The sequence below is a fragment of the Dryobates pubescens genome, chromosome 16 (genome assembly GCF_014839835.1).
Source record: "Dryobates pubescens isolate bDryPub1 chromosome 16, bDryPub1.pri, whole genome shotgun sequence".
NCBI lineage: Eukaryota > Metazoa > Chordata > Aves > Piciformes > Picidae > Dryobates > Dryobates pubescens.
In genome coordinates, this window is record NC_071627.1 from 17,664,848 (window position 1) to 17,679,372 (window position 14,525).

Sequence of the window (14,525 nt, forward strand, 5' to 3'; positions counted from 1 at the left end):
GAGGGGGCAGGAGGAAGGTGTTGGGATAGGGGGCGTCTGGTTGGATGATCAAGGCTGTAAGGAGTAGAGGGTGAGGGGGCACTTCTGAGCCCAGTGCAACATACTCAATACAGCCCTATCCTTGAGGCAATCTCGTGCCTAACCAGATCTTTAAGGTCTTTTCCAGTTTTTGCATTTCTGTGAAGGAAAATCCACACAGTGCTCATTCTTCTTAAAAAAAGAAAAGAAAAAAAATCAGCTCCCAAACGGCCCTCTAGGAAAAGGCATAATCACTCAGGTTGTGAAGAGAGTGGGAAGTCATAATTTGTGTTAGCCGTACTGGGGACTTTCAAGGCTGTTGCGTGGCTGGCAGCTAAATAGGGAGACCAAATTAAGCATAAGATGAGCTAGTGAAACCCTGCGTGTATTCTGTGAAGCCCTGCGTGCATTATGGAGGGAACAGAACAAAAACCACACGGGGAACAGAGTTCTGCAGTGATCCAGGATTGAGCCCACAACTTTGAGCCACTCCTGAAGTCAGAGCTTGGGGAAAAGCACTGTCCTGCACAGCCCCAGATCTTGGCAAATGCACTGCCACCCTCACAGATTATTTTGGTTTTTAAAAATCTCAGATATAAATTATGACACCAAAACACCTCTCAAACTCTGCATTTCCTGGATGTTAAAAAAACAAAAACAAACAAAAACAACAAAACCCAGAAGGTTGTGGACACTTCATGAAATAATGCCTGGTGTAAGATTAAAATAATTATGAGAAGAACAATATGCATTTCCTTTTATCTGCAAGGTAATTAGAAACCGTTTTTAAAGGATACTCTTTATTCATAACACTGGTAGGAAGTCAAAAAGTGAGAGAATCGCTTTCATAGCACTGGTTTGATATGCCTCATAATTAAGGGCTGCCTGTCCCTAATGTATTAAAGCTCATCTATTCATCACGTGTGTAATTGACGCTGGAAAAAAAAATTAATTACAGATTTAGCCTCTGCAAAGTGTTTTTGCCTGACTTGGATTCTACTGCCGGGGAAATGCAAGCAACAAAAAAAGCCCTTTTCGGATGAAAAATGAACTGCGCGGAACAGGCACCCGCGTTTCTCGGCGGGAGCGTTTCTCCGAGCTAGGGTCCTGCATCCCGCCCCCCTTGACCCTTTGGCCTCTGCAAAGCACCTCGTTTCAAGGGACCCGGTAGAGGACCGGGCAGACCCCAGCCCGGCGTGATCCGGCGGGGCCAGCGGCACTGGGGCGCGGCAGTACCCAACGGGGGGGCGGGGGCGCGGCCGGGGGACGGGGGGGCGGGAGGAGCCGGGCCGGCGGCGAGAGGAGGCAGAGCCGCGATCTTCTAAAGTTTCCTCTTCGCCTAATCATCAGCCTTAATTACCCGGCGGCTTTTTTTCATGCTTTGGTATGATTATAGCCCTGGACGGCTCCTTAATAGCACAGCTCCGCTGGCTGCCCGTGTCATTAACTACTAATTCATTTCGGAGGGGACGGGGGGAGGGGGAACACCCCAAACAAAATAAGCCCCGGGAAAAAAAAATAATAAAAATAATAATAATAATAAAAACCCCCGGCTGGTACCCGCCCTCCCGCCCCCGAGCCAATGGCGTGAGTCACTCCGCGACGTCAGGCCCCAACTCGGGCTCTGATTGGTCCGCGGGGCGTTTACTCCACTTCCCAAAGGAGGAAAGCGCCGGGAGCCCCTAGAGGGGGGAAAAAGGGGGGCGGCCCTGCAGCGCCTCAGTCGCGCAGTCCCCGCGTAGGGCCGGGCAGAGGCGCAGCGCAAGCTCAGCTCCCCGGGCGGCCCCGCTCCAGCCTCCCTCCGCACCCGGCATGGCTTCTCCTTCCAAGGCGAAGGAGGTTTTCTCCTCCGACGAAGAGGGCCCGGCGGCCGGCGCCGAGGAGCACCACAAAGTCAAGGTGTCCAGCTTGCCGTTCAGCGTGGAAGCCCTCATGTCCGACAAGAAACCCCCCAAAGAGCTGCCGCTGGCCGCAGCGGGGGGCAGCGCCGACGGGGCGGCGGTAGGCACCTCCAGGAACCTGCTGCTGCCGGGCCACGGCTCCCGGGACGCTCATAGCCCACCTGGGGCACTTACAAAAACCTTCGATACCGCTTCGGTCAAATCGGAGAACTCGGAGGATGGCACGTCCTGGATCCAAGAAGCCGGGAGATATTCTCCTCCGCCAAGTGAGTGGCCGGGGAAGCGGCGGCAGAGGGCTGAGCGGGTCTGTGCGGGAGCCACTGGCCGATGGGGAAGCAAGGACGGGCGAGCGAGCATCGCTGCTGCCCCGGGCTCCTGACCCCCGAGCTGCGCTGCTGCCTGTCGCCGTGGTGCAGAGGGGCACGCTCGATATATACATGTATATTATACTGTATGTATGTGTGGGGTTTATGTCTATGTTACATATTTCTTCATATATATATTTGCAGAGTTAGAGAGTTATATTGTTATACATATACATACATAGGTATATATAAATATCTAATACTTTTAAAAACCTAGAAATTTCAGGAGCTACCACGGACTTGGTCCCTTTCCCGACACACACTGTCGCTTTGTCCATTTATGTTATCACTTTGCAACGAGAATTGGAAATTCTGTTTCCTTCTCTTCAGTTTGCAAAACTCGGTTAAACTGTCCCTTCCGCTGTCTGAGAGCTGACTCCCGCCGAGATGTCTCCTGGCACAGTATTTGTGTATCTCTCCTTCTTTGCGAGCAGCTTGTCAAAGCCCTCCGAGCTGGGCCTGACCTCTTTAGCCTTTGCCATCTATTCCGAACCCGTCCCCACCGCCTTAGGGAGAGAGACTCGAGTCGAAGCTGACAGGTCTCACTTTAAACTCTTGCTGTTTGAGTCGCTCTGCTATATCTGCGCTGAACTGCATTTTGCTTTCTGAGAGATCCCTTTAAAAACAGAGGAGAAAAAAAGTTGCTTAAAAAAAGGAAAAAATACCTTCGAAACTACCGTTTGGAAAAGATGAAAAACGTATCTCGGTATTGCTAGGGTTTTTTCTTCCCCTTACCGGCTGTACACCTGTACGAGCAGATCGAGCTGTGCTCCTCCAGGCATCCCTCGCTTCCCTGATGTAAATTAAATGCTCTGCTTCATTTGGCTTCAGAGACGTGAACTGTTGAGCAGGACAGTCTCATAGCATTTGTTCCTATAACTTAGTATTGCGAGAAGGAAGTTCAGTGCTATTACAGCTCCTATAGGTTGGGGGGGGGAGTTTGGTTGTTTGGTTATCTTGTTTGGGAGGGGGGTTTGGGTTGGTGGGGTTTAAGGTTTTTTTGGCGGGGAGGGGTTTTGGGGTTTCTGTTGGGTTTTTGGGGGGAGGAGGTTGGTTGCTTTTTTGGGGGGTGCGCTTTTTTTGTTTGGTTGGTTTAGGTTTGGGGGTTTTTTGATGTTTGGGTTTTGGGGGGGGGATTATTGGGGTTTGGACAATCACTTCGATATCGCTTTTAGCCGCTTCTGCCCCGACATTTGATTTCCAACGTGCTGGGAGAGGGCCCGGCAGGAAAGCAGCCATCACCTACCAGTCTTAGTGCAGCCGCGGTTCCGGTTTGTGCTGGAAAAGCGTGAAACTGTAAAACTGTTCTAAACCACGGACTTAAGCAAGGCCTAATTTTATTCCTGATTTTTTTTTTCTCCCCCTTCGAATTTCTTTGTTAAAATCGGTGGATCGAGGGATCTGCAGAATAGCTCTGTAAATTACTTCAGTAGCTAGGAGTTTAGGTCCTGGGATTGTAGTGGGATTTGGCGGGGAGAAATGATTATCAGGAAGGGGAAGGTCCTTCGGCCTCTATCGTGTTCCTGATTTTCCACCTTCTGGCGCCGGGTTCCCTCTGAGCCGGTGAGGCAAGAGGCAACGACCGGTGATCCCGTAGGAAGCCCGTCTGTCGGCAGAGGGTTTCGGCGTTAGAACTCCTCGATTGATTATTTTTAATATTACGGCAGGGTTGAGCTGGCGAAAGAGCTGTCAAAGCTAGAGTTTTGAGCAAGACAAAGAGGGAACAGTCTCTAAGTGATTATTTTTGTCTGACATTGGCCAGAAAACAGAGAATAAACAGAAAAGGGAAAAAAAATACCCAGTGAAACAAATCACTGAGGCGAGTGCTTGAGGACTGGGATGGGGTAAACCCGGTGACAGCGGCTGCAGTGGCGACAGCCCCTACTTCTTATCGGAGTTGGGCAGTCACTTGGAGTATGGTCAGGGAAGAAGACTATGAACGCTTGGGTGTATTCCGGGGAAAAATATTTGTCTGGGATTTAATTTTGAAGCATGGTTTTGCGGTTTTCCCCGTGCGTCGTAGAGGTCGGGCCGGGTCGGGCAAACCCGAAAGCCGGCCAAGGCTCTGAGACAGGGAATGATTCCTGGAGCTTCGGTTCCTCTGTGAACCCCTTCTCCACTGTAAGGACACCCCCTTTAGCTGGATCTTTGGGGACCTTCAGTTTGAGAAAAGAAACAGGTTGCGTTTAAAAAGAGAAAGTGGAATATTAGGGTGATCGGTAGTGAATCCGGGATTGATTTAGTGCAGGTTTGATTTAGTGCCAGTTTAATTTAGTGTAGTTTTAACTTAGTGTAATTTTTAGGAATAAACTTACTGTCATGATGACACCTTAATTATTAAAACCCCCTCATGTGATTGTAAGATGGCAGCTGACACGTTGTTTTCTAAGAGGGCTGTATTATTCATTTTCAGTACCTTTCAGTTTTCTGTTGTAGCTGTTTTCCTCTTGCTCTTTCTGAATTTTTGCACACTTACCTCGTGGGATTTTTTTAATTGCATGACATGCACTTAAACAGCTTCGTGCTCCAGATTTTTTTTTTCTTTTAAGAAATAAAGAGGAAAGAGAAAGGGGTTTGGGAACGAGATTTGAAACCCTAACAAGTGATTGAACACTTAAACCAGACACTACAGCACGTACAAACTTTAGCAGCCTCTTAAGAGCAGCCTGTGTCATTTTCTATATCAAGCTGGGGAGCCACGGTGGCTTGTCATATGCCACAGGAGTGATTCGAAGCACAACCAAATTGCTAAGTATTTGAAGTCAGCAGCAGGCTTTTAGTCATTCTTTAGATTGCAAAATTATTAGTGAAATGTAAAATTAATCTAAAGACAAGTGGGTAATGTGCCCTGACAAGCACCTGGCTAGGATGGTAAGGCAACACAGAAGATAGTGGATTTGATGACTTGTGCTGGCTACATACGCTGAAGCTATGTATTGTGGGAGTTTTTTTGGGTTTAGTTGGCAAATATCATAAAACCTAAATCTTTAATGAAAAGTACACTTGTGGATACACAGGCAATAATACTTGAAACGCTATTAAGCAAAGAAAAAAACTTGCTCTTGAAGAAGAAATAGCAAGAAAAATTCCCAGTTATCTAAGCCACAAAATTTTCAGCCCCACTCCTTCAGCTATGATGAAAAAAAAATAGAGAGAGAGTTAGCTTGTTGCTCTTGTTGGAGAAATCCTGGAGCAAGTCTGGGCTGGGCTTGTCTCTTACACCACTGTCCTTTTCTGAGTCTCCTGCTTTTCATATGCATTTGTCCTGTGCTTTGCCGGACTTACCCCTCCAGTTCTGCAGCTACCGAGATGGCAGTGTTGCGTGCTCTAAATCCCTGTGATGGGACTCCTAAAGTGATAAGCTGTGTCTGTATCTGCAAATCCTTTGTGGCCCATTTGTTTACAAGCTGTCTTTTTGAAGACACTAAGGCAAAATTTCACTTCATGGGGCATCTGCTGAATTCCTGTGAACATAAGTTTGGACAGAAAAAGAATTCCAGAACCACTTGCAAAAAGACTTCTTTTGAGAAAACTCAGATTTCTTTTGAGGGTATCACCTGGTGGGATGTTCCCTTCACATATCCCTCGCTTCTTGTTCAAGTCCTCTCAAGTGCAGCATCTCTCCAGAGCATTCAGGTCTCCCTGCTTTTGTGTTAACTGGCCTTTCCCTTCCTTGCAGGACACCTGAGCCCCACTGCCTGCACCCTGAGGAAGCACAAGACGAATAGGAAGCCCCGAACCCCATTCACCACTTCCCAGCTGCTGGCTCTGGAGCGCAAGTTCCGCCAGAAGCAGTATCTGTCCATCGCCGAGAGAGCCGAGTTCTCCAGCTCCCTCAACCTCACAGAGACCCAGGTCAAAATCTGGTTCCAGAATCGGAGGGCCAAGGCCAAGAGACTGCAGGAGGCTGAGCTAGAGAAGCTCAAAATGGCAGCAAAACCCATGTTGCCATCAGGGTTCAGCCTCCCTTTCCCCATCAACTCTCCCATTCAGGCTGCCTCGCTGTATGGAACATCCTACCCTTTTCACAGACCTGTGCTTCCTATCCCACCTGTTGGACTCTATGCTACTCCTGTTGGATATAGCATGTACCACTTATCCTAAGAAGATCAGAAAGACAAAGTGACAGTGAGACAGACTTCCTGGTGGATCATGTCCAACCTGGAGAAGGCAGTACCCCAACCAGTACTGATTGTTCTTTCTGCACGCTTCTCTCTGCCATCCTGAGTGTACAGGAGTTTGCATTAGCAAAGCAAGGCATCCTGTATGCTATTGGTTGGGTGTCTTCTGAGAGTGCTCTGAGCACTCAGAGTCTGACCCTCAAAGAAAAAGAAAAAAAAAAAAAAGTAAAAACAACAAAAAGGAGGTGAAAAAAAAAAGGAGGAAAAAAACATTTGAGCAAATGTAGGGGTTTTATACAGTGCATGTAAAAAGAAATAAAAAAGAACAGGTGAAAGAGCAGTCTCATCTGGAGGCAAAGGTTTCCTGATGCCTTTGTGATGGGGCCCAACACATGTTTAAAGTAAGAGGGGTGCATGCCCTAAACCCACACCCTAGGTTGCTGTCACTTAATACAGGGTGGGAGGTGGGGAGGGAAAGAAAAAGATATAGCCAAGGATTCATTTTTTGGGGTTCTTTTTAAAGAAAGCAAAGCCCTTAGCTAGAGACACCATGTAAATAGAATCTAGACCCAGTAGAGTCTGAGTGAAGTTCAGAACCAGCAAATTCCTGCATTTCTGGCGATAGGGAAAATTTTTGCATCCCAAACTTTGACAGATATTTACAACAAGATGATCATCAGGGCCCCTAAATGCAGAACACAGATATATCCATCATTGGCTCCTGTAGTGCCTTTGTCTGTATAAATAGCTTCAGCGGTTTGTAAAGCACTGTGAGGGGAGGTAAAGTGCAAGGAAGGGTTATTAGGCTGTCTGGTCTTTATCTCTTCCTATTGGCATGCTTAGAAATTTTTGGCTACAGCCAGGTAATCTTGGCTCTGCAATGCTCTTTGAAAACCAGGAGACAGGGAAGGAAGCTTTCTGGGAGGAGAAGTCGTGGGTTATTTCCACAGTGGTGGTGAATAAAGGATTGTTCAACGCTTCTGGGAGATGTTTGGGGTTTTATATTAGTATTTGCAACAGAACAAGAACAACGAGAACCCCCCGAGTCTTCCTCTCATTCCCTTAGTAAGGATGCCAATGTAAGTGACTCATGCTTCAAGCCCTTCTTAAGAGAGATGGAGGCATCACAAACAAACTCTGCTCCTAGGACAGTGGGGTGCCAAGAGACTGTATAACCTGTCTGTCCCTGTGGGAGCTCCCCGAACACTGGCAGGACCTTCCCCAGGCTTCTCCTTGTAACTCTTGTATTATGTGTATTACTCCTACTAAACTTTGTGAGAACGTTACGGAGCACTGAAGGCAGAGCTTCTCCTGGATGTATTTTCTTAGTATGTTATGGAAGAAAAAGGAAAAAAAAAAAAAAAAAGGAAAAAAAAAAAAAAAGCCAAGAATTTTTGCTGGTTTTGGTTTGTTTTCACCCAGGCACTGTCCCTGCCTGGGTCCCGCTGTAGATGAACTTCTCCTCTCCCTTGCCCTCAGCCCCAACCTTCCATCATAGGAAAGTCCCTTTGAAAGGGATGCCTTGTACAATTTTATATATTTTATTGAAGATTTATTATTTCTTATCTCTTATTTCAAATTAAATTAAAAAAGAAAAAACATGTTTAATCGCGTGTGGGTCTGTGAGTGTTTGGAGTTCTGTAAGAAGTAATTTCTCTCTGTGTGCATTTTGCACCGCTGGGTCAAGTTCAAAGGAATGTTTGGGTTGCCTTTATGATTATTTCCCCTTTCTCAATCTGAATTAAAGCCAAATTTGCAGCACATGAAGGTGAATTGCAAGTCAACAATTCAAAGTCGAAAGCCAAACCTTTTATGAGGTTTCCTTGTTTTTAACAACCGCTTTTGGGCGCCTCTGTTCTTTACAACATCATACTCCAGTGATGTTTCCATCACTTTTCTTAGCTCATGTGCCTTTTTCCTTTGCTCAGGACTTTCCCTACAACTCGCCTTTGCATTGACTTCAAATCTGTGATTTAGTGGGATGCTAGTCTCTAACTCTGCAGTAGTTGGAGGTGATTTTGTACTGCTAGGACCTGGCAGAGATGCTGCAACACTTCAGTGCAGTTGCATTTTAGGGCTCCTATGTGCTACCAGCACTGTCCCACAGTTTTTGGGGCAGTCTCCCTTGAGGATGCGCCGCCGTGATGCCCGGAGAGCACGTCAGGCCACCTTTCCCTGGCATTTCTGGCAAGTGGGGATCGAGTTCTCTCAGATCAGGGCTACTTCGCCGTCTCACACCCAAGTCCCATGCAGGCCCAATGTAGATTTTTGTTTCAGGAGGCTTATTTGGATCAGGAGTGACCTCTGGAACCCCAGCTGGAGAAGAAGGTGTGTTTGCCTCTGTCGAACCAACCGGGAGGGTTGACTCTCCGCTGCTCAGACCAGGGCTCCATCCTTTCCCCTGCTCCTCCCAGTCTCGCAGTTCTCCCGAAGGCAGTTCGCTCTCCCCGCACACGCCGTGGGGGCAGCACATCCGCAGAGCTTCCCTGCGGGCAGAGCCCGGGGGCTACTGCTCCTCGCGCCCCTGCCAGGTCCCAGCCTGCCTCCATGCGGCCCGGCTAGGAGGCACTGGGCGCCCCACCGGCTCCAGCCTCTGCTAGACAAGCAGGAAAAGGGGTGGGGGAGACACACAACTCCCGAACTGGGCTGCGAGAAGGGGGCTGCGGCCTGGGCTGGAGGCTGGGGGAGCTCCGGGCACCGCGGATCCTGCCCTGCTCACCCGCCTTCCGACTCTTAAAAAACCCTCCCTGTTAACCTTTCTCTGTTCTTAACTGTAGGGAACAAAGCTGAAGGAATCTAATCTCCATGCAGACTTTTCAAATTAGCATTTACTGCCGCATAAAAACCGGATAGAACTGCTTCTTTCTAGGGCTCCCTCTTTCTTAAGCATTATCCCCCTAACTCCAGGGCAGGGTGAAGCCCCCTTCGTCCCAATCCTTCCCCGCCCGATTGTCCCGAGTACTTTCTTAGCTGGGCTGGGCCGGTTATAAATAAACCAGCGGCATTTTTTAACCTTCAGTATAAATCAGCTGTGTCAGGGATTACAGCTAAATCTTTTCGCTGGAAATTCTTTGAGCGCAAGAGCTTTGTGTGTGTTATGATAGATCCTTAAATGGATACAGATTTATTGCAGAACACAGGGGTGTTGAAGGAAAAGCTTCCAAATCTCGGTTACAACCTCTGCTCTGGGAAAGGCAGGACGGATCCGTGACACCTTCCCCGAGCTTGCGGATGGCATGACAATTCACCCTGCGCCCATTATTAACTTGTTCCAATTAAAGCCTTCAGAAAGGCCGAGTTAATTGAGTATTATATTTTATTAGGAGGGAGGTGTCAAGCTTTACTCATGAGACTTCATCATCGGCCTAATGGGAGCTGCCCCGCAGGCAGATCTGTAACTGAATAAATTACAGCAAGACAGGGAAATCAGAATGCTACCATTAAAAGCGATGCACTTACTGAAATTCCTCCTCCACTTTCGCAAGAGGCTGTGGAGGCGTGGCTTTAATTAGTTATTTTAATGCAAAGTTAAATTGTTCCTAAAGTATTTTCTGACACAAAGCAGATGCGATGATTAGAAGTTGAGTGAGACTGAAAACAGTTGGCATCTGTTCCAGGTACATCTATATATTTTAAATTTCCAATAGAAAGTGAAAAATAATTAGCGCAATAAATAATAAACATTAAAACCAACGCGATAAATTATCCCGATCCTTAAAATTCCGACTTGCTGAACGGCGGCTCAGGCCAGCCGGGCTCTGAGTAGCTCTCCCGGGACCTTAATTCACGAGGTATGGATTTGTTGACATAAACAGTTAGGAATGGGCTTTCTGACTCGCTACGGCCAAGCGTTCATTACTTAAAGCCACGGGCGCTCGGAGCCTGCATTTCATGTTGTCACGTTGCCTTGTCAAACCCCGGAATTCCTGCATTTTATGGGGAGGGAGGAAAACTCGCTGGCTGCGGCGCGTCTGTGAGCCGGCGTGCCCGAAAGCGGAGGGGTTTGATCTCCGCCGGGAGCCGCGCTGCGAAGCCGGGGGCAGCGGGCACCCAGCTCGGCGGGGCGGTGACCCGGCAGGACCCTGGCCCCTCGGCTGGCCTCAAGTGCCTCACCGTCGGGGATGGAGCCGCTCCCGGCTGGGCACCGAATCCTGGCACCGGCTCCGGATAGTGGCGGGAGACTCCGCACAGCAGAGGACACCTGCTCCGCTCATCCTAGCGCAGGGGGCAGTGCGGAAAGCAGCTAAACTCCAGATCTAGGAGGCAAGCGGAGCCTTGCAACAGCATCCCGGGCCCCAGACCGACCGTCTGTTGCTTCTTGCTTCAGACACCCTCGCACCAGGGGTTTACACGCACTCGTACACCGTGAGGGTATGAGCGCGTGTGTGCGCGCACACAGATCTCTTTGCTGATGAACTCCACACTGCAAATTCCACACTGTGTGTTGCATCTCGCTGCACAAACGCCACAAGCACTAGAATGCACGATTCTCGCGCACCTAGTGCTCTGCAGAATTTTAGGGGTTGAGCGCTGGACACGCAGGACGGGAGAAAGAGAACCCACGGAGGGCAGAAGAGAGTGGGTGACTAAAGACTACCCACCTGCTCAGAAAGCGCCCACCTCCCCGGTCCCCCGTGCTCCTCCCGGGGCTGCGGGAGGAATCTCCGAGCCACGCACTAGCTCTCGGCTGCGCGCAGCTCCCGCACAAGAAGCGAGAGTCCGCGGGGCAGCTGAGGCAGATCCAGCTTCCATCGATCCCAGGTCTGAGCAGACAGGGAAGTTACTATTCTACTTTCTCCAAATCACATTTCTCCTCCCATATACCCCGGGTTATCCCCGCAGACGCGAAACGACAAAAAAAGTTACCACAAATAAAACCCCAAACCCAACACTCCCCTCTGTCTGACTGCTTTCTTCTCGTACCTACGATCAGTGACCACCACGGACACATAAAATGCCTTTTCTCGGGATAATTTCTGGAAGTTAACCTACTTTAGACAGTGCCCACATTCTTTGCGTGGGAAGTCTCTTTCAAAAAAAACCCCAACCAACCAACCAAAAAAAAACCCCCAACACCCCAAGCCCCCCAAAGTGGTTATCCTTCCCTCTCTCTTTTTTTATTCTTTCAGAGCAGGGGGTATATTTTTCTAGTGAAATGTATGAGGGTCTCAGGGAAGTGGCACTGCTCATCGCCGCACTGGGAAACCCAGGGACGAACCGCTACGGTTCCCGCTCCTTTTAGGTGCCGGACGCCAGCGCGGAATGAGGGGGGAAGAATTTGGGGGTCTTTCTACATTGTTTTGTTTTGGGTGTGACTCCTTTAGTCCCTTGATACGTGTTTCCCACCGTAATCCATAAGGCACTTAGCGGGTGCTACCAGCAGTTCCCAACTAGCTGCACGAAAGGAATAAAAATCTTTCCATCCATTATATTTCAGTCTTTTAACACGAGAGCAATTCTGTCCCTGCTGTTTTAGTGGAAATACCGGTCTATAAAGCTGCAACTGTAGTGTATTTTTAAATGCTACCTTTTTTTTTTTTTTTTAAAGGGGATTTGAATAATTCTCCTTTGCTTGGGAAGGAAAAGTTTCAAGCAGTGTACGTACGATTAATGTTTTATAATACTGCTCAAGGAAATTAAAACCACTCCGTGATATTCTGAGTGTAAAGGCAAGTAGTTTTTGGCAAAATGTTCTGTATATGTATTTCTTAGATTGCTGTGTTTTGAATAAGCAAGAATCTCGTAAAGGAAAAAAAAAAACACACACCCAAGTTCCTTAAAAGTATGCGCTACCCGTTTTATTAAACTGATTATGCCAACGTTCAGCTCAAAGTTTGTTTTAAGTAAGAATATTTTCCCAGACGTGTAATGGATTGCTTGAAAACAGAATTCTTTGCCTTTTTTTTTTTTTTTTAATGACCTGTAATAGCCAATTCATTTCTACCGCGCTTATCAAGGTGCTGTGTTAAATAACAAACCGGTTCTTGAAAACAAAAAAAAAAAGTCATAATGAAAAATAAGCAGTCAGAATAATCTCCCATCTCCCAGCCAAAAAAAAAAAAAAAAAAGGCAATAAAATTCATTTAAGACTGTCAAAACATCAAAGCTGAGAAAAGGAGCTGCTAAAATAATGTCTCTTGATAAGGAAATAATAAAAACACACGAAAAAATGTCTACTCAATAAACTCCACTGGATTTGGGGGTCTGTGCTATATTTTATTTGGTGATGAAAGCACTTTGATGTCACTGTATTCCAAACAATTATTATTATAATTTTAAACAACCTGGTGTTTTCCATTACTAACGGCTTACGCTTTGAAGTTACACCTCATAATTTCTTAAATTAAATAAATCATTTTAAGTTTGCACTGGGAGCCTTTTAATAGCAGAGAAAGGAATATCATTATCTTATTGAGAGGCAATTGCAGTGGCTCCAGTTTGGCTGTAGCTGGGGGCAAAGTGGTGCACTATAACAGACATACTTTATTAGCCTCCCATAACTCTTGAAAGAACATTTTTATATTTTCTTTGATTCCCCCCCCCTCCCCCTCTTGTTTTAAAGCTGTCCCAACCTTTAATTACTGCCTAATATGAAAAGCATTATTTTTTAATGCTGTGTAATTTACCAGAGGCAATAGGCCAAGTTAACAATTGTTTATTAGGGTTGCTGTTTCACACAGGGCAAAGAATGCTGTTCCAAACCCAACTTTTCATGGGTGGTTGCACTAATTAATACAGTGTCTGAGACTCCTAGGGGGTTTTTAATATTAAAGCCTATGGGGCGGAACGGTTTTTAGAAGTCCAGCTCCTGCTGACGTCCTCCTCCCCTCCCCAGTGATTTCTGCTGCTTTCAAGCTGTTTTGATCCGAGGGAGAAGGCGGTCGACAGGCGGGAGGGGAGCGGCCTCGGAGCCTCCCCGGCCCCGCGGTGCCCGCGAGGGGGTAGCACCCGGCACCCCGCGCCCCACCGAGCCTCCGGCGCCCGCCCCTGCTCAGGGTTGCCCTGAGGGGTCTGCAATGTCGTGTCCTCCTCCCGTTCCCCCTCCTCGATGTTTTCCGCGCCCCCTCTCCCCTTGCTTTGATTTCTCCCATCAAGTCGCTTTCGCTGTAATTTGGGATGAGGCAGGCGCTGCCGGCTCGGTGGCTCCTGCGTAAGGCGGGAGATCCCCGAGGTCTGGCACCGCGGAGGCTCGGCGGATCAGGGAACTGCCTGCTCCCCCGCCTCCCCCCGCCCTCTCTGTTCTGGTGTCAAGCGGAAAACGAGGCTGCTTCGGGGCGTGCGTGTGTGTGATGGGGAGTGCTTCTCCGTAGCTGCTCCCGAGAACTTAGCAGAGCCGATTCCTTAGATCTTCTTGGAACATCAGCAAGCTCAGCGTCTGAGAAGAGCAGAGCTGCGACTTCCCTCAAGGCGTTGACTCGGAGCATCTCTGTGCTCCAGACCTCAGGAGTGCCCCTGCCCCGAAGCTCTCTGCGGGTACCAGCTCCCTGGGTTGCAGGGGCGGGAGGATGCTGCAGGCAGGGACATCCCTCTGCCTCCCCTCCCGCCCCCAAAGGGAGACACGGGACATCCATCAGCTTGATAAATGGGGGTTACTCGCTCCTGTTCTCCCTGCTAGTTTATTTTCTTAAACTACCGGGCAAAAAGTGTAATGACGGAACAGACAAACACACTAACAAACAGACGACAGCTTTATGGATGGAGCTCAGCTCCGGGGGCTGCGGAGTGTTAAAATCCGAGAGCAGCAGCCTTTCCCCCTTCTCGCTCCAGTCTGGGTCACTTCAGCCTTTAAAAAAAAAAGGGGAGATTTGGGGGGCACAAAAAAAAAAAAAAGAAGAAAAAAGAAAAAAAAAAGGCAGCTATCTTGGCTGAGTTTTAAAGGAGGAGACACTTAGGGATTTATTTTATGGGCTCCCCAGGACTGCTTTCCCTACTCCCTCCGCCGTTAGCTCAGCTTCTTTGCAAATCTAATCTGCTCGGCTCCTTTGCTATTTTTCATGTTGGACCCATGCGTTTCTACTCTAAGCCTTTCTCCTTTTTGATGTAGCGAGTCAATTGAAGAATGTTGGTCTCGGTTATCAATCACCCAGCTGGGGCTTAAAGGGCTCGGGCTAATCAGATTT

General features: G+C 48.2%; 1 protein-coding gene across 1 annotated transcript; it reads left to right on the plus strand.

Moving 5' to 3' along the window:
• The first annotated feature begins 1,830 nt into the window (after nucleotides 1–1,830).
• MSX2 (msh homeobox 2) lies at nucleotides 1,831–6,604 on the plus strand. Its single transcript, XM_009904711.2, has 2 exons — nucleotides 1,831–2,185; nucleotides 5,964–6,604. The coding sequence occupies exons 1-2, from the start codon at nucleotides 1,831–1,833 to the stop codon at nucleotides 6,386–6,388; spliced, it is 780 nt and encodes a 259-aa protein (XP_009903013.2). The 3' UTR covers nucleotides 6,389–6,604.
• The last annotated feature ends 7,921 nt before the right edge of the window (nucleotides 6,605–14,525 follow it).

Excerpts from the sequence above, each read along its gene's own strand:
- MSX2 (XM_009904711.2), top strand. The coding sequence starts at position 1,831 with ATGGCTTCTCCTTCCAAGGCGAAGGAGGTTTTCTCCTCCGACGAAGAG. Across the intron at positions 2,186-5,963 it reads GAGATATTCTCCTCCGCCAA|GACACCTGAGCCCCACTGCC; the intron begins GTGAGTGGCCGG and ends CCTTCCTTGCAG.